Consider the following 20,313-nt stretch of genomic DNA (forward strand, 5'->3'; position numbering starts at 1 on the left):
TTAATAGGTAAGAGTCCAACAGATTTATGTGAGGCATGTGAAGTTAGTGAAACAGTTGAGCATGTAGTAATTCACTGTAGGAGATATAATGTTGAAAGGAAAGAGTTGAAGGAGGAATTAAATAATATAGGAGTTAAGTTTACAATTCAAAATGTATTAAAGTCAGATAGGAGTATAATAAATCTAATGGTAGAATATTTGGGAAATACTGGGTTAAATAAGCGCATTTAAATTAAGGTGTGTATTTTTTTTTTTTGTTTTTTTTTTTTTTTCCTCTGTCATGGGGGCTGAGAGTGGACGGAGGAGCTGAACACGCAGCGCCGGATGAAACTCTATGAAGCCTCTGTGCGGGTAAATAAAGGGTGTTATGTTGGTGAGAGGTTATAGTATAGGAAGTGTTAATGGTCCATTTCCAAGATAGGTGGCGGTAATGCACGTATCTGTCTGCGATCCGCCGTAAAAAAAGTAAGAAGAAGAAGAAGAAGATGGCGGTTCGCTCTTTCTCTCACTAATCAACTGATTCTGTTTTCCAGGTTCGTACTCTGTAAAAAAAAAAAAAAGACAATAAGAACTGTTTCCTCCTAAAGTGTAAGAGATGTATTATAACTGTGATGAGTTTGTTATTGAATGTTTGATGTGTAAAGCCGAGTGAGAGAGCCGCGTTTATAATCGCGGGAGAAAGTTTGTGTTAACAATGGCGCTCGCGGCTGTTACACGCGAGTGTATTGAGACTCTGAGTGTGGGAGACGGTGTATTAGTGTCCTCAGTCTTTAGTAAGGCTTTATTTTGAGTTTTTGGGTATCCTGACATGTTATAAATATTCTGTAAATGTTAAGAGAAGAGAGATATGTTGTTTAAAACTTAAAAGAGATTTAATACTGAAGTTACAGAAGCAGTTAGCTGTCTGATCTGTGTTTACCAATGAGTTGAACAGTTTTCCCTATGTGTATGATTCATGTTGTGACTCTGAAGTCATTTAAATATTCATTTACAGTCAGAGATTGTTTAATTCACATAATTGCATTAGTGAGATGATGCATTTCTGAATTTTAATAGAGAACAAATAACCATAAATATATATAACTATATAGCTACAAGCATGATTTATCCTTGTGATATTATTGCGTTTATTATTGCACTTTAAAGAGAGTGATGTTTATTTTTGCGAAGATAGTATTTTGTGAATGTGAGTTTTAAAGAGGAACACTGATATATGAAGAAAACTTTATTGACATGTTTAAATTGACATTAACAAACTGAAACATGGTTACATTAAGGGAATGTTACTGTTTAATACCCTGATTTGATACAATTGTAATTAAATAGATATTGAGATTTGGATCTGAAGATGGCGGTTCGCTCTTTCTCTCACTAATCAACTGATTCTGTTTTCCAGGCTGACATCAGGAGGTGAAAGTAGTGAATCCCTGTAAAAAAAAAAAAAAAAAAAAAAAAAAACAATCTCTTTGTTACTGCCGTTAATATATATTTGAAACCGGTAACACACACACCTGTTACAAGGAATTCAGGATTTACATTGTAGAAAAATGTTTTAATCATGTTCTAAGTCACTTCTTAAAAACCTTAGATCTTCTAAAGTGGCTTGCAATAGATCATTCCTGAATTAACAGTGTGATTTTTGTATATACCTTCATAATTGTGATTGAATATTATTCTTATTGTCATTATATGACGTTTATTGATGCATACCTCTAAATTAATGCTCAAGTTATACTGACCTCTTGCTGCATTTCCTTTGAGTCATTCATACCAAAATGTATGCTTATACCACTCTACCATATTTGACCTGGAAAGACTCTTAACATCAGATGTACCACTTGCACTGGCTGACAAGAATTCATCAGGGTATTTTTTGTTTTGTTTTATTGTTCTTATGTTAACTTATGACTTTTCTATCTTACTCCATGGGTGATGACATTAAGCTGATCAGAATTCAGTCATTGAATGGCCACTAAGATGCTTTTCAGGTGTCCCACACAAATCAGTGTGTAAGCAAGGAGAACACCTTCACCTACTGAAGTCTGCTTAAAAAACTGCACCGCTGGAGGTGAGAGGATTCACAAAGATGGGTCAGACTACCGTCCTAGAAAAGGTGCCATAAGGAGCAGAGGTTTCTCCATAAAGGAATGACACGTAAAATGAACAAGTCGTAAAGGCTCAGATTGACCCAATGAACTGTGCTCACATGCTGAGCTCAACCACAGGTAGAAACCCTGGAGACATTCATCCACCTGCCAAACTCAAGTGACACACAAATGCTGAGACTGAGTGTTCTGCAGATGAATACAGCCCTCAGAAGGTTTCTAAAGCAGCTAACATCACAAAGACCATTTTGAGATAACATCTCAAAGATAAACAATCATCTAACAGTGACCCCATTGGATTCATCTGAATGTGACCCATTGGGGGTCAAACGGAGGAACAAAACTTTGTAAGGTCCAGGCACTCGGCCCAAGGAAGGTATCCGGTGCTGGATGAAGGTTTCCTGCGTGTTCAGTCTTTCAGCGTGTAGAGTTATTCAATTTAGGTTAACTCAAATCTGACTCCATTATTTATTTAATCTGACTCCATTTTAATATGACCTCGAATGTATGTTGGAATGCAAATTGGTTGTACGTCTGTTTCTAATTAGTAGGCCTATTCTTCTAACATTTGATTATTCTGGTTAAACTATTTTATATTAACTTGTTCATTCGGGTGCTCATGTCGCTAACAAGGATTCAACGTAATCTACTAGAGTCAATAATTACAGAATAAAATAAAATGTAACAATTTATTATCAGTCAGGTAAATATGTATTCTGCCAATTACATATCCAATTGAAACATCAAATCATATCAATACAAAACATCAAATTTTCAAAGATGAATCTAAAAGTAAAATATGCATACCTAACCTTAGAAAATACATAGTTTGAAGTGAAGAGAGACACAACACACTATGGGCTTTCTGGCTACAGAAATCGCCCTGATCCTCTTGCTGCAATCGTTTAAATACCTCAGACCAAGACAAACATCCCCCGAGATGGAGACAGGAACTAACAATTGGAATTTGCATGAACTCAGGTCCCAAGCATGGGTGGTTTTACAATTCAAAGGGAATAAAGGGTAATTTACATGGAGGACCCTAGGAAAGGGCACTCCCATCATAGTAATCAAGATATCTCTTGACTCTTCGGATCTGTATTATCTTCTAATCTACTTTTGTGAGATTGAGACCATTGTACCAGTTGCACTGAGACATTTCAAATGATACCAGACATGACTGTTAGTTCACTTGCATTGACATTTTTATGTAATCATTTTGAGCAGACTGAGTAGAAGGAAGCATGGGTAAAGAGATTTAAAATGAAACAAATGGCCAGAAGGGGAGGAGGTCTCCTGCTCCTCCACTTTGTGGGGTGTATTGTCTGTTTCTCAGGAGATCAAAGTATCTCAGGTTCTTTCATCCTTACATATCTATTAACGAACAGCTTGAAACATTCCAAAGAGAAAGTTTTTAAGATACATTTTTAAATTGCATCATATGAGCACTTTAAATTGCTTTCAAAATTAGCAGAAACCCTGAATTATTACAATGCATATGTAAAAAAGTTTCTAAAAGCGTCTTTAATTTTTGGCAGCCAATAATTCTTAACCAAGTGAACACAGTTTGCCTGGATGGCCTCCGTCATCAACAACAAATGATATGGAAGACGATCTTATCTAGTAAGTTGCACTTTATTTACAGTCCGCATTGTTTTCCCACTGCAGTCAACAACACCAATTATTAAGACACAACCCTGCATCAAACACCCATTTAAATTTAATCAAAGCATTATGATAACTGTGCATTGCAATGATGCCTCAACTCTTTGATGTCTCAGGTGTAAGTAGTACAGGAAAGGCTGCCATAGGGAAACCCTTAATCCTTTCCTGGCCCTGTGAGTTGTTTGTGCAAGAAAAACCTCAGAGAGGGTCAGTGAGTTCGCAGAGGTCATCCATAAATCACGGTCCAAGCTGTGTAAAAGCACTGTACATGACAGCAAAAGGATGCTACTGGATCAGATTGGCCCTGATGTGATAACAGGTATGAATGATGCAAGAGGGGACATTTTTTACTCTACAAATCCTTAAACACCTTGATGCCTTGTGGAATGCGACTTAATTCTGTAAAGAAGTTACAGCTAAGGATGTCAAACAGTAAGCAAAACAGATGTGGCCAAGGAATGTGGAACAACGCACAGAAATGATTCAACATTCAGATAAGATCCTTCTTGTGGCAATGAACAAATAATTGCCTCAAATTAAAGCACCTTAAGTCAAGAAGTCAATGAGGTTTGACTGTGTTTATAAGGGACGGGAAGATTGTGTCATTTCATGCAAGCCGTTTTGTTAATTCGCGCAGACTAAAATTAAGACATTAGATTTTTCATAACCAGTCTTCGTGAACATGCCCACATTTGCAATCTTTGATCAAACTCTGAATGAGGAAATCTTTATGTGCAACCAAAGATATATTATGAAAAACAAACATGATTAGGTCACCCTTCATTTGTCACATGCAAATGAACAAACTGTACATGAACAACCTTTACTAATGTTTATGTGCATGTGTGTGCTTGTCTCTGAACTCAGTGGCCCCTATCAGCCGGGGTCGTACAAGCTTGAGTCATCAGTTTTGCTCCACTTCATGTGTTTTCTGTTGGTCTTAGGTGTAAGACAACTCTCAGGTCAAAGAGTTCATGAGAGAGACACATTAGGTTCATGAAACAGGATTAAAGCATCACATTTCATATAATTTAGTCTTAATTAGGGGTGTTTGTTATGATAAACATCACCCAATTGTTAAACATCAGTACTATTTTTGCTGCAAGAGAAGCATACTTTTATATTCCAAGCAATTTTTACCTCAAACAAGATTAAAACAAATCCCAGACCCGAGCTGTATTTCATAAAAGCCACTTATAATTAACAACACACTAGCAACCACTTATAAATTACCCAGAATGCACTGGTAACAATCCATGACACCTTAACATCATGATGATGAGCTGGTTCATCAAAACCATATGTATTTTAATGGATACTCTTGTGCAGTTTCATTTCTTCTGATCTACTCTTTCTAGGAAACTTAAACCAATGTTGGGCAATAAAAACGAAATCCAAAAATCCCAAGTATGAAAGAGCTTAACCAAAATTTTGTACTGTTTTGGCTTTGTACTGCCAAATAGCCAAAAACAAGTTGAAGCTTTTAAGTCCTTGCATGGCTGTGCTTCTGTCAGTTGCTCTAATACCTTGTTTTTGCCAAAAACGACCACCCATGTGTTCTGGAATAACCTGAGGAGCTGCTTACGTTCTTTTAGTCAATTTAGTCCAACAAAATTAACAAGAGGTTATGTTTTATTGTGCATATTATTGTTGATATGTTTACAGGTTTGTTTATGAGGTTAATTCGGACTGTATCCACCATCTTGAGTTTCATGTCACTATAAACTCGCTACTCACTTCACCGTTTACAGTGCAAACATCTCCACTGTTCACTAACAGCCGGTTCTGATGCACAGATCATTGCAGAAGTCATTAAAATAATCGATCATACTCACTAATAAGAGTGTTGCTGATTTCCCTCCATTATGATGTCACTTCCTGAAGGATGATGCCATCAAGGAATTGGCTTTTGTTATTTAAAGGGACAAAATACCAACAGGATTGAAAGTGAGATTGGGACAATTAAAAACAAAGAAATCAATAATAAGACAATTTTTTTGTTTGGAACACTTAAAAAAGAGAGTGAAAAAACTAAAAAAAAATGTCAAATTTTTATTTTTTTTATGAACCAAAGTAACATTTGTCATTTTTAATTAAATTCTGTATTTTTTTAAAGCTATTTAAATCATTTTATTGAATACTGTGACATAAGACGGGAATTAAAATATACAGCATAGAAGTCATGACCCTTTTAACTTCCAAGGTTTTTTTTTTTTTTTTTAAGCAGCATGCAACATGATATATGCGATAAATCAGTCAATATTTGGCTGATTTGAGATTATTGGCCAAAAACAAACTGGGCTGACATAATGATTAATAAAACCACCATCAGGCTTGTTACTGTGCACAAGTTGTGTTTCAAATATTTCTGGTGAATTTAAATAAAATAAGAAATGTGTAAAAATTTCAGTTTTGCTCTAAGTTAATTGGCCTATTTTACACATATACAGACAGATATGAAACACGCCTCTCTCTAGATATCAGTATTAGCATCGGCTGTTTGAAAAACCCATTTTGGTTGACCCCTAGTGATGACTACATTCAAAATGTCCAATGATTTTAAGTGCAAATTCCTTTTTTTTTTTTTTTTTGCAAACATTATGGGAATGTTACTTGAATGTTGTCTGAACCATATTAGACAAACGTCCAAATACAATTATTCAGGAAGATGTTAAATAAATAATGTTTTTGTGCAGATATTTGAGAACTTTATCAAAGAACAAAGAACTTTGAAGGCACATTCTACTGGAAGAATCTTTGTTCATAACTTTGAGAGAAACCTAGTCATGATGAAATTCTTTTCTCTGTGTGTGTTTTATGGACACAGTGTTGTTAAATACTATGGAAGCACAGCAAGCACTGCAGAGGGTTCAAGGTTATTTAAACAAGACCTATGTATGCTATGAGTCAATGTGTTTACTGTGCTGCATATCTCTACTTTGGTAAAACTATACTATGTCATGAGCATGGGATTACCAGAGGGGCTTGAGTTCAGATGTAACATTGGACATTGTGTACTGGGCAACATGCTTACCTGGCTAATTTTATACCCAAACCTAATGGGTCATACGATACACACATTAATAACATGGTCCAGCTAAACAACCCATACAGAAATGTAGAATTTTTATTTAAATGTACTTTGCATTTACTTTATATATATATATATAAATATATATATATATATATATATATATATATATATATATATATATATATATATATATATATATATATATATATATATCCACTGAAATAAATTTATTATTTACATTGAAACAATTTTTATTCAGAATTTCACAAATAATTACAATTAACCAATAACTGAATGACACTGAATAAAATGTGACATTTAGAAATAAAACAACTAAAATGTACTCCAATAACCCGTTTTACTTGCCTTTTTTAAATTACAGTCTAAATATGCACAAAAAAACCTTTACCCAGAAACTGCTAGCAAATTTTACAAATAATGATAAAGATATGGCAATTAACATTTAATTTTGAATCAGAAAAACATAATCCATCAATACCTTTTACAGTGTACTCTTATACACATGCAACATTTTAATGTAAAAGCTTGATGACAAACATGTTACATAACTATCCTGGTGCATTTATTAGTCAATACTCTAAAAATGAATGGCCCCATGACATCAAATTCATTAATTCAATACTTAATAACTGTGCTTTTATTTGTCACACTGCAGATATGCACTTCCTCTTATTCATTCAAAAAACTTGATGTTTATGGACAAACATCCATATTATCTATTGGCTCTTCTGATATATCTTTGTCAATGCTTTAAACCCATAATAAACGAATATGTTATCTGACTGCAAAAAGCTTTTAGAAGAATTTATTTTCAAAGTTCACTAAGAATCAGGTGCTGCGCTTGTGCATTACGATGTTTAATGATGATCATATATGAGATCTCGTGAATGGATTTCGGAGATAAAATGTTCTAGAGCTCCAACGCGAATGCAGTAGGCTACAAACAAGCGCGATTGCGATCGCCTTTGGCCACGAGTGCGCAAATATTTGCGCGTCGCGGAGTCGCGTGGTCTCACTGTTTACTCAGAGAGAGGAGCTGAGGGCAGCTCAAAGCGAACCGCGTCACCTCCGTTATGTTTATTTATAAAGCGCGTTTGAGGGCACTTCCTCGGTCTATGTGGGGTCAGGCGGTACTCACTAAAGCGGATCCATAAATGAATGGTGGGCTCGACTTCCACACACGATTCCTGATTGGTCGCCGCGTCCGACCGAGATAAACACGGCCGCGAGTATACAGTATATAGTGGCATTTAAGAGACACTTAACGAACACTTTTACGCACGACGTTTTACGCACGCCTTAAGATGAGAGCGCATATCCAGAAAGGTCCTCAGATTCTTGAGCTGCTGAAGAAGAAGTATGTGGGGCTTCAGCACTGCAAGCCCACATCCTCCGTGTGTGTGCTGGACTCGAAGGATGCTGCAAGGAGCGCGCAGCCCTGCGCACACAGTCTCGACTCCATCCCTGGACCAACCAACTGGCCGCTGTTCGGAAGCCTCATCGAGCTGCTCCGGAAAGGAGGTCTAAAAAGACAACATGAGGCGCTGGTATGAACCTCTTTATTAATTATGTAACAATTATTTTATTTGATATATTTTAAGGATATTTCAAACTTATCTATTTTAATTGTTTTAAATTTACATTATCATTTCTATTTATTATCTATTATTTTTAGTGCAATAATTTTTTTATTAATTTTTTTTTACATTTTATGCATATATACAATTTTATGCATTTTATGGAAAAGCATAGTATACAGTTTAAACAGTACGCCTTGCTTTCCAATAATAATAATAATAATAAAAAATGCATGACTTTATTTCAATTTTTATTTTTATTATTTATATGTACACAATAAATTAACAAATTGTTCAGTGAAATTTATTGAAATATTTTTCGTTTATTTATGGTCATTGGTTAATTTTTTTATTTATCTGTACACTATAACATAACTTTGATGTTTAGTGAAGTTTACTGTTTTTATTTATAATAAATGCATTACTTTTGCATTCTTTTCAAAACTTTATTTATTTGCATTCTTATCATAAATTATTTATTTAATTAATTATTTAAACTTTTAACTTATTTAACTTATGCTTATTTGAATCCCACCTTGTCCTAATAATAGTTTAAATAATAATTTAAAAAAAAAACATATATATTTTTTTATTTCTTCAGATTTAAAGGTGTTTTCTCTGTCTTTTTGTGTTTTTAACCCCAGATCCACTACCATAAGAAGTTTGGGAAGATCTTCCAGATGAAGCTGGGCTCTTTTGAGTCGGTTCACATTGGTGCACCATGTTTATTGGAGGCTCTTTATAGAAAAGAGAGCAACTATCCTCAGAGACTGGAGATCAAACCATGGAAAGCCTACAGAGACATGCGGGACGAGGCTTATGGGCTGCTTATACTGTAAATATCATAATTCCTTTATAAATGCATGTGTGATTTAATTGCTTATGTCATAATATTCTACAATGCAAATAAATGTATTTGCAGGGAAGGAAAGGACTGGCAACGGGTACGCAGCGCTTTCCAGCAGAAACTCATGAAACCGACCGAAGTCATGAAACTGGACGGCAAAATCAATGAAGTGAGTTCTGCTTGAGAAATATCAAGTATAATTCACAATTAATGCAAAGACAGTTTGAGTGACTGCTTGTTGTCTTCATGGAAAGGTTTCGGCTGATTTGATAAAGAGGATCGGAAGAGCCCAAATCAACGGGAAGATCGATGATTTGTATTTTGAACTGAACAAGTGGTCCTTTGAAAGTGAGTTTCATGCCATGTCTGCCATACACTGACTTACTATAATGAAATGCATTACATTTCTTTCTCTTTTGGCCTTTTAGCGATTTGCTATGTGCTTTATGACAAACGTTTTGGACTCTTGCAAGACACCATCAGCAACGAGGCCATGGATTTCATCACTTCAGTAAAGACGGTAAATTGACTATCTTTTTGACCCAATTAATAGTTCAAACAGTGAGTAACACACTCTAAAGTGCACAAGCTTTATCTAAAGCTCTTCTGATGCAATGCAATGCAAAGATGCATAGGATTTCAAAAACAAATCATATTTCTCACTTTCAGATGATGAGCACCTTTGGGCTGATGATGGTGACTCCCGTGGAGCTCCATAAGACCTTCAATACGAAAACGTGGCAAGATCACACAGCAGCCTGGGACCGTATTTTTAGCACAGGTACTAAAGAGCTCCTTAATCAGTTGACGTGTAACCCATAAAGCTTTCATTTCCACTTCAAGTGATGACACATGAACTTATGGCTTTCTGCTCCGACCCGCTATAGTAGATACATGCACACAGCAAGAGAGAGAGAGAACCATAGTAGTAAATGCAGTGACCTAAGTGCATGAGAATCCAGCCAAATATTTGTAGTAGCGGGAGCAGAGGGAGGGAGGAATGTTGGCGTGAGGCTGGATTACTCACAGTTTGTTGTGCTGCTGTGGCTCCATTAGCAGCGGCTCACTCGCAGCACCTGTCACACATTCACAAACACTTACCTTTTCCTGCAGCTAAACAACAGCAGCGCGTGCCGTACCTGACTAGTAGTAGAGCATTCCACATGTAGACCTACCATTAAAACAATAATGGTAATACCTTAACAGTTTTTAAGTTATTGAATAGAATATTTACATGCATGCACAAAGTGCACTTGAAATTCTTGCACTTGCATATTCCTCTCAGCATTAAATATTAAGTACAAAATTTAAGTAAAAAAAAAAAAAAATATATATATATATATATATATATATATATATATATATATATATATATATATTGAAAATATCACATTATTATTAGAGCAATGAAATTTGCTTAGAACATTGTTGCATAAATCTGTTGCACAATGATGCTTTAAAGTGCTTTGCACAAAGTTAAGGTTAAAGGCTAAGTTAAGGTTAATATAATATATAAGTTGTATTTCAAACCTTTATCAAAATATTATCTAAATTTATATGGGAATTTTAATGTACATCATTGATAATAATCAGAAATGTTTCTTGAGCAGCAAATCATATTGTTTTCTGAAGGATCATGTGACACTGAAGACTGGAGTATTGATGCTGGAAATTCAGATTTGCATCAAAGGAATAAATTACATTTTAAAATATATTCAAATAGAAACGTTGCAATAAATTGCAATAATATTTCACAATATTTGTACTGTATTTTTTTAATAACCCCAATGGCAATATATACTGTATACACAGTATAGGTATATAAATAAATTATGCTATTTTAACAAATAACATTTTATTTACTTCTAATCATAAAATACAATGTAAGACCATACACACACTCGAACTGTCCAGTTTTAAAACTCCTTTTAAAATGTTGAATTAAAAACATCACCAACTAATCAAGCAATCATCATCTTAACAGCTAAACTCTACATTGACAAGAATCTGAAGAGCCACTCAAACGGCAAAACCGGAAACTTCCTCTGCGACATCTACCACCAGAGCCACCTGACCAAGAAGGAGCTGTACGCCGCCACAACCGAGCTCCAGGTCGGAGGAGTGGAGACGGTACGCACTTTCATGACCCCAAACCAACCAACTTGTTTTTCACTAGCTTGTTTTCAAGTCAGACGCGAGCGAGCTAAGAAAACAGTTGATTTAACTCGTCTTTGTTCTGCTCTTATCCAGGCTAAGATTGAACAACACACAGCTTAGCTCAATCAAGCACATAAGTCAGAAGAATGAAGCAGAGCAGGGAGCATGGCCCAACTAACCAAGCAAATCTTTCTCGTTTTCCTCTTGCAGACCGCTAATAGCATGTTGTGGGTTATTTTCAACCTCTCACGAAACCCCTGCGCCCAAGCTAAACTTCTGAAGGAGATCCAGGACGTGGTGCCTGCAGGAGAAACACCGCAAGCTGAGCACATCAAGAACATGCCTTACCTCAAAGCCTGCCTGAAGGAGTCCATGAGGTGGGCAAAATATCCTTCAACTTGTGCCTAATGGCTCCTAAAATAGGCTACACTGAATTGATTCGGTGTAGAAACCATTTCCGCTTTCACAATTACAGAGAAACAGCAAGTAACACATTTGGAACAGTGAAATATTATGTTCTACTGATTTCTTTCTAAAAGGATCTTTAGATTATTAAAATGTTCTCCACTCTAAGGAAAAAAAAAATTTTTTTTGGGTTATTTGTTTCCCCAAAAATGTTTCTTAGGCTCTTGAAGATAATGGTTCTTAATTGGCATTGATGGTACCATGAAGAGCCTTTAACATCCATGGAACGTCACAAGGTCATTTACACTCTTAAAAATAGAGGTTCCAAAAACAGGTTTCACATCATTGCCATTGAAGAACTATATTGGGTGAACAGCTCTTATCTTAGTGTGAAGAACATTGTAGTAATCTAAAGAACATTTTTTAACTATAAAGAACCATTTGTGGATTTTAAAAGATATTCATGGACCCATCAACGCCAATAAAGAACATTTATGTTTAATATATATATATATATATATATATATATATATATATATATATATATATATATATATTTAATTAAACCTTTATGTCCTTTACAGTAAAAAGATTATTAAAATGTTCTTCTACATTCTGAAAAATAAAGATTCCAGTGGAAGGTTTTCACAGAGATGTCATGGTGGAACCATTTTTGGTTCCCCAAAGAACCTTTCAGTGAACAATTCTTAAAGGGACCTTTCTTTCTTAGTCTGAAGAACATTTTAATAATGTTTTCCACTTAAAATAACGTTTAGTGGTTCTATAGATGTTAAAGGTTGTCAATTCCAAAAAAGAACCTTTAACATTCATAGAATCTTTCCATTCCACAAAAGCTTCTATAGTGCAAAAAGGATTCTTCATATTATTAAAATGTTCTTCAAAAATAAGGAATATTATTTTTTTTAAAGAACCATTAAGTAAAAAGTTCTTTGGGGAACCAAAATGGTTCTTACACTTGTTCTTTATTGGCATCACTGATTCCATGAAGAACTTTAATGTCAGAACCTTTCTACTCCAAATTGATGCAAATGGTTCTTTAGATTAATAAAATGCTCTTCAAACTAAGAATTTTTATTTTTATTTTAATACTGTTCAATGAAATGTTCTTTGAGGAACAAAAAAAATGTTTCTTTTCACTGCAAAAAACTCTCTTTGGAACCTTTATTGTATCATCGACCCATCACTTTTCCGTTGAATAGGCTACTCAGTATCGGCTGTGAAAGGTTCGCATGAGGTGATTCATGATCATCACTAATAGAATGGCAGTAGATTAGGCTGGTTGTTCCCAGTTCTAGTCAGCTGACATTATACTCCCGACTGGAATCTGAAGCCACATGGAAGCGTTTTTATGACTTATGCCCATACACTTTCATGTTTCAGGCGACAGTCATGTGTTACAGGAAGACACGGACAGGATAATGCTAAAGCATGTGCTGGGAATGTTGATGGTGGATTTGTGTGGTTATCTAGCCTTGACTTGTATTAGCAGCAAGGAAATTCTCAAAAGCCATAGGTTGATTGTTGTCTATTTTCACCCTGCAGAGTTTCACCATCTGTGCCATTCACCAGTCGTACCTTAGATAAAGACACCGTGTTGGGCGATTATACTCTGTCTAAAGGAGTGAGTATCTCATTATCAGACCTGCTTGCTACTGCCCCCTATATGAACTCTAATGAGAGGCCTGTAGGCAGCTAGATTCTTAGAAAGCATCCTAACCGATACAAGACTGATACAAAAAGAACAACAACAAAAGCTCCTCTCATGACAGCACAATAGATTCCAATAGAATTTAATGTTTTGCTATGTTAGCAATGTGATGCTCTGATACACAAATAGGTAACATATTTAAAAAAAGGTTGTTGAATATAGTCATAAATGTTTAAAATTAATTAGTAATATTAATTATAATGAACATATGTTTTCATTATTTCACATATTTTATGATAAATTAAACATTAATAAAATTAATAATTAAATGATATAGTAATAATTGTGTAATATATTATCTTAACAATTATTTAATAACAATAATAATAAAATAACTAATACATATATTTTATTATATAAATATATATTTATAATTATAAATATAATTTTACATAAAATATAATGCATTATAACAAAATGTAATACTTTGAAATAAAAATAAAAATATAATCTACAATTATACTTAATATTAAACTATCATTAAAATAAAAAGTATAATATATTTATATATTTTATCTTGAAAGGCTTACTAAGTTACACAAAAGAGCCACAAGACAGTAACTAGATTGTGTCCCCGTCATTGCTTTATCATTTTATCTGTTACCTATGCATTGCACATGATTGAATTAATAATAAAAGGGAATCTGAGTGCATTACATTTATTTATCCCTGATGTTTCCAGACCGTCCTGATGATCAACAGTCAGGCTATCGCTTCAAACGAGGAGTATTTTGACAACGGGAAGCAGTTCAGACCTGAGCGCTGGCTTCAGGAGAAAAGCTCCATCAATCCGTTCGCACACGTGCCATTTGGGATCGGAAAGAGGATGTGCATCGGCCGGCGGCTCGCTGAGCTTCAGATCCAACTCAGTCTCTGCTGGGTACGATTACTGGACACTGAAAGCTGAAGCAATACTTCTTAGTCTTAATATGAGTAGATTAATGTCATTTGTTCATGCTCTTCATCTCAGATACTGCGTGACTATGAGATTGTGGCCACAGATCATGAGCCGGTGGACGCGCTGCATTCAGGAACTCTGGTTCCAAACCGAGAGCTTCCCGTGGCTTTTGTCCGCCGATGAGGTATGAAAATGACTTTAAACATCTCATTCAAGCAAGTTAGTAGACGTCTGATGCTCCTGTGTGCATTTTGAGGCTCTTCTATTGTTTTGAAACCTTTTTTTGTCTTTGCAGATACTAACCTGAACGGAGGACTCCATATTAATGGATCCGACACATTACGAGGCCTTTATACTGCTGCTAAACTAGAGAATGTATCAGTCTCACACTTATACCTCAAACTATTAGTATATAGTTTTATGATACTAGTAAATAATCCCTCTATTTATTTACTTTATTAAAATGACTGCTTAAAATAAATATTTAAGGTTTTTCCATAATTGCTGCTTTACTAAAATTATTATGTAGAGATGGTAAATTTTCTATGCAATATTATTTAGTACTGAAATCGTTCCATGTACAGTTTTATGTAAAAAAAAATGTTTTCCTTTTTTATACAAAAGTTGCAGAAATGCTGTACATATATGTTATATAAAACAGAAATGTAACATTCTATTAATAAACATGATGCGAAAGCAATGAGTGATTTTTTAAAAAGAAAATCATTAATTCACTGGATATTGTTCATCACTTATGTTTTTAATAAAAGGTTGAAATCAAATGCTGTGGTCTGATATAAATGGAAATCAGTGAGTGTGCCACAATGAAAATACTTTGCTTTTACTTACATGTATACATACATAAATGCCATGTCACCTGGACAGTGTAATCATTCCATACTATAGTGAACCATGGGTTTTCAACGAAAAAAATAAAATAATAATAATAATAATAATAATAAAAAGTCTTTATATCAGGAATATAATGATTATTTCTCTGTAGAAATAAAGGCTAAAGTTGATTTTTTTTAAACTTAAAACTAGATGTTCTAGACATGCCTTGTGTGTGTGTGTGTGTGTGTGTGTGTGTGTGTGTGCGTGTGTGCGTGTGTGTGTGTGTGTGTGTGTGTATACACATATTCTACTCACCAAAGCTGCATTTATTTGATAAAAATACAGTAAAAAGCTGAATATATAGTAAAATGTAATGTATTTGTGTGATGTGTAGCTGTATTTTTAGCATCATTCCTCCAGTATTCAGTGTCACATGATCTTCAGAAATCATTCTAATATGCTGAGTTGCTGCTCAAGAAACAATTACTATTATTATCAGTGTTGGAAACATTGAATTTCAAAGAACGGAAAGTTTAAAAACAGCACTTGTTTGAAATACAAATCTTTTGTAATGTTATAAATGTATTTAAATGTGTCACCTTTGATCAATTTAAAATACATGCTTAACACCTTTTCTTTCTTTCTATCTTTCTTTCTTTCCTTCCTTCCTTCCTTCTTTCTTTCTTTCTTTTTAACAATTTTAAGTTTTGAATGACAATGTAACACAGTTTCCACAAATGTGTGAAGCGGCACAACTGTTTTCAACACTGATAATAAGAAAAGGTTTTAACTTTTTTTATGTTCTGATGTCAGTGAAGCATCTTATTCTGAAAGGTCAAATATTATAAATACAAGTAATATTGTTCAATTAAAATAATAACATGAATGTATCTGTATATATTGTTGTTGACCTGTTCTCGGGGGTTGATGGGGTGGATGGGGTGTTTGGGTTAATTGGCCACTCTGAGCCTGTCAGCTGACACTGAACTGACACAGATTCAACAATGTCATCATGTTCCAGTATTTCACAAGCTATGAACCTGATGTTTTGACAGAAAGGCACACAAAAACACTGCCAAGTGATATAACAGCAACTACTGTAACTTTAACCCCAGTTTCTCAACGTCCCTTTGCTTTGGCCCGATGCCGGTGTCGTTCACCTCGAGTCGTGTGGGTTTAGAGCAAAAACAAACTCACTAAGCCAATAAAGCAATGCAATAAAGTCAAATGCCTGATTGCCGCCCGTGTTTATAGTAGTACCACAATTAAAGTCAAGCAGCGACTGAATCATCCAAACCTAATGTTTATTTATTTATTTTTTTACATTATCTATACTGTAACTGTAATGGAATGGCATTACTGTAATTAAATTGTCATGATCTTGTCTTATTAGGTTTCCTACGAGTTATTGAAGGATGTGTTTATCCCATAGTAGAGCCGCTGACGCAAGACTGGATTCCTGCTTGATCAATGCCAAACTAAAACAACACGTTCAACACTGACATTCTTCACATCCTGAGGCTGGCATCAATTCTGGGAGGTTGTCCAGTGCACTTTAATGACGAAAAAATATAGAATTCCAAGAATAATACACAGCAGTAATCAACAACGCTTGATACATTTAATAATAATAATAATAATAATAATAATAATAATAATATGGATGCAAATATTCATTCAACCCTGTACAGCAAAAATAAATAAATAAATAAATATGGGCAAAAACTATTTTTCTTTTAAAATATATTATATATATGCATAAAAGAATTTCTAAATATATTTTGCCCTCAATATATTGAAATGCAAGGAAATATATTCACATATGTAATAGTTATAGAAAATTCTTCTTAATTAATAAATAATAATCATTTAATTAATTAATTTTGTAAAGAAAAATTAGACATGATTAAATCAATTTAAATTTAAATGTAGTTTAATATATATATATATATATATAGTAATATATATATATATATATATATATATATATATATATATATATATATATATATATATATATATATATATATATATATATATATATATATATATATATATATATATATATATATATATATTTAAATAGAAAACAGTTATTTTAAATTGTAATAATATTTCAGAATATTACTGTTATTACTTTATTGCATCAAATAAATAAATAAATTATGCAGCCTTGGTGATTGAAAGAGATTTCATTCAAAAACATACTGACTCCAAACTTTGATGATATCATACATAACTAACCTATACACACACGTGAGCTGAATGAAATTGGTTTAACCTGTAGAAAACTTAAACACACCAACCTATATCTATTTTTATATGTTTTATCAGCTCTCTCCTTGTCATTCATGCTTTCTTACTCTATAGCAATTAAAGTGGAAGCTTTTGTAATCTTCAAAAGGTCATTCACTTCGAGACATCTTTACTCAGAGGCAGATAAATGTGAGTATAATCTCTGTATGGGATGACCATATGCTACACCTAGTAGTACGAGAAGTGTTCAGAACCACTGTACATTATATCTGGTTTATTCTAATATGCGGTGAATTCAGATAAATCTTTCTATGTTCAATGTCAAAAATCACCCTGTGGCCTTGAATTCAGCACTAATCCCAGTAAAATTGAGCAATAGCTGCCTGTAATACTTTTAATAGATTTCTGACTTGTAAAAGCATGATCATTTGGCAGACTGTAAAATATGAATACTGTGGTTTTAAAACTGATTTTCTGATGTGATATGAACTAGACGCCTTTGTGATGCAACATAATGACACTCTATGAGCAACAAAATATTAAAGTGGAAAAGGAAAATTGCATATGTTGTTTCAAAACTGCTTTGATGTAGTTGCACTATTTCACAAAATGATGTGCAAAAACATATTCAAGTACACAAGACCACTAAATGCATTACGGTGCATTATTGTGCATTAAATTAATTATTTGTCATCTTTCACAGGAACCAAACTATCTAACATGCAGTTTGGATAGATATCCCTCTGATCCACACGATAGGTCTTCTTTAGCTTATAGAATAGGTATAGGTTGATGGCGCCCTCTAGTGTCTGTTTAGAAGTAGTTCAACAGTAAAGTGGTTATTTTAGGAGCTTTATAACTTTTTCAAAAGCAGACTTTACCCTATTTTTTTTATTATTATTATTACTATACTTCAAAAAGAAAAGAAGAAAAAAAACGAGTCAAGATCAGAATAGACTCCAGAACGTTTTTATAACCAACTTGGATATTTCAAATATGCATTTTCTGAAAATGTTGATGTAGGAGCTTCTGTCATTTTTACAAAGTTAAGCTTTATTTATGTATTAATTTTGGTATTCATATATATTTTTTTAAACAAATGTGATTTATAAAGTACTGTAAATCACATTTATGTATCTAAGTGCATTTTTCATTTTTCAAGTTTTGAATAAAGATGTTTTCATGTTTTTGAACAAAGTCTAATGAAGGAAATACTGTAAGATGAAAATATTATTTAAATATTATTACTGTTTTCTATGTTATTATATGGTAAAATGTAATTTATTTCTGTGATACAAAGCAGAATTTTTAGCATCTTTACTTCAGTCTTCAGTGTCACATGATCCTTAAGAAAACATTCTGATATTATTAATGCTCAGTTATTAATAATAGCTCTTATTATAACTGCTGAAAACAATATCTTGCTGTGTTTTTTTTGTTTTGTTTTTTTGGAACATTTTAGGGGAAATGTTTTTTTATATATTTTCAAATATTGACATATTAGAATGATTTCTTAAAGATCACTGAAGACATATAAATACAGTCTTGGTGCACATAAAAATTAATTATTTTAAAAAACACTAAAAGTAGTTTTAATTATTCGAAACTTTTAATTTTCATTTAGGCTGTACAATAGATTTTATTGAAATAATGCACCGCGGCAAAAAATAAAATACCTGAAATAAGACAATTTCGATATGTACTGTAAGCAAGAAAAAAAAAGGAATCAAATGCAAAAGTGAAAATAATAACTTTTAATTACATCTGTGCATTATAAAACAGTGCTGTAAAATGACTATAAAATGTGCAGTATAACCATGTAGCTATGATTATGAAAGAAACCCAGTACATCAATCAAAACTATAAAACTTTAAGTCTTTAGATGAGAAGCTAAGGATCGAATGTTCTTCTCCATGATCAGAAATATGGCTCTAGTCATCCAGATCATCCACTTGGGAGATTCAGACTGAGAAAATAACTGAGTATGAAACTGAGTATGAAAAATACTCATATATTTTTCATACTTAGGCTTATACTCAGTTATTTTCAAAACTGTGTGGCTTTATTGAACATAAATATGAAATATCTTCAGATTTGATCATTTATTGCAATGCTTACAGTCTATATTTATGTATCGTATGAGTGCAGGGATATGTGTGCATGATCGAGGTCAAGTGTGTGGTGAGAGGGTGTGTGTGTGTAATGTTCTTAGTCATATTCATACCATTTGTTCATAGCAAATGTTTTAAAAACACACATTCAATTCTACTGAATCACTTTGTATACCTCTGATGGTGAGTCCAGGCCTGAATGGCTTTTTTTGAGAAATTTGTTAAATATACATTTTCTGTAGAAAATTTAACAGCCATCATGATTTGGTAAGGGATTTTTTTTGCATATTAGCGTATTACAGGCAAAGTGACATTATTAGATCACATGACAATTTAAATATATGAAGAAAAAAAATCCAATAAATTCCAGTATATTTAAATTGTCATGTGATCTAATGATGTCACTAATGATGTCACTTATATACAAATGATTGGGGGGAAAAACTATTTTAAAACAACCAAAGACACATTTCCACAAGCAACTGTATGAGGAGTGTTTGATTATATTACAGTTAGTGTGTTGCAGTATATCACATGACCAGCAAGTTATTTAGATTTGAATATTTGAAAAATTCACCAAGAAGACACAAAATCATATTTCCAAAATCCAAGTGATGTATGATGTGTTTCAGGTGTGTGTGAAGATTTTACAACTGGTGTGACATCTTTGGGTC

At 33.4% G+C, this 20,313-nt stretch overlaps 1 protein-coding gene and 1 long non-coding RNA gene across 2 annotated transcripts; both read left to right on the forward strand.

Annotated features, from left to right (window-relative positions):
- The first annotated feature begins 7,954 nt into the window (after positions 1-7,954).
- Positions 7,955-14,941, forward strand: LOC132160423 (1,25-dihydroxyvitamin D(3) 24-hydroxylase, mitochondrial). The gene is made up of 12 exons (XM_059570110.1): positions 7,955-8,372; positions 9,047-9,237; positions 9,325-9,418; positions 9,504-9,597; positions 9,678-9,769; positions 9,919-10,030; positions 11,234-11,379; positions 11,617-11,783; positions 13,375-13,453; positions 14,223-14,420; positions 14,511-14,622; positions 14,734-14,941. Exons 1-11 carry the CDS (start codon positions 8,130-8,132, stop codon positions 14,619-14,621), a joined length of 1,527 nt encoding a protein of 508 aa, XP_059426093.1. The 5' UTR covers positions 7,955-8,129; the 3' UTR covers position 14,622; positions 14,734-14,941.
- Positions 14,942-16,521: 1,580 nt separating this feature from the next.
- LOC132160425 (uncharacterized) lies at positions 16,522-18,564 on the forward strand. The gene is made up of 3 exons (XR_009438008.1): positions 16,522-16,812; positions 17,643-17,717; positions 18,232-18,564. It is a non-coding gene; the product is annotated as an uncharacterized LOC132160425 (long non-coding RNA).
- Positions 18,565-20,313: the final 1,749 nt, after the last annotated feature.

This window comes from Carassius carassius, chromosome 17 (genome assembly GCF_963082965.1).
Source record: "Carassius carassius chromosome 17, fCarCar2.1, whole genome shotgun sequence".
Taxonomy (NCBI): Eukaryota; Metazoa; Chordata; class Actinopteri; order Cypriniformes; family Cyprinidae; genus Carassius; species Carassius carassius.

Coding starts and splice junctions, on each gene's coding strand:
- LOC132160423 (XM_059570110.1), top strand. CDS start 8,130: ATGAGAGCGCATATCCAGAAAGGTCCTCAGATTCTTGAGCTGCTGAAG. Junction 9,419..9,503: donor TGGACGGCAAAATCAATGAA/GTGAGTTCTGCT, acceptor CTTCATGGAAAG/GTTTCGGCTGATTTGATAAA. Junction 14,421..14,510: donor TCCAACTCAGTCTCTGCTGG/GTACGATTACTG, acceptor TCTTCATCTCAG/ATACTGCGTGACTATGAGAT.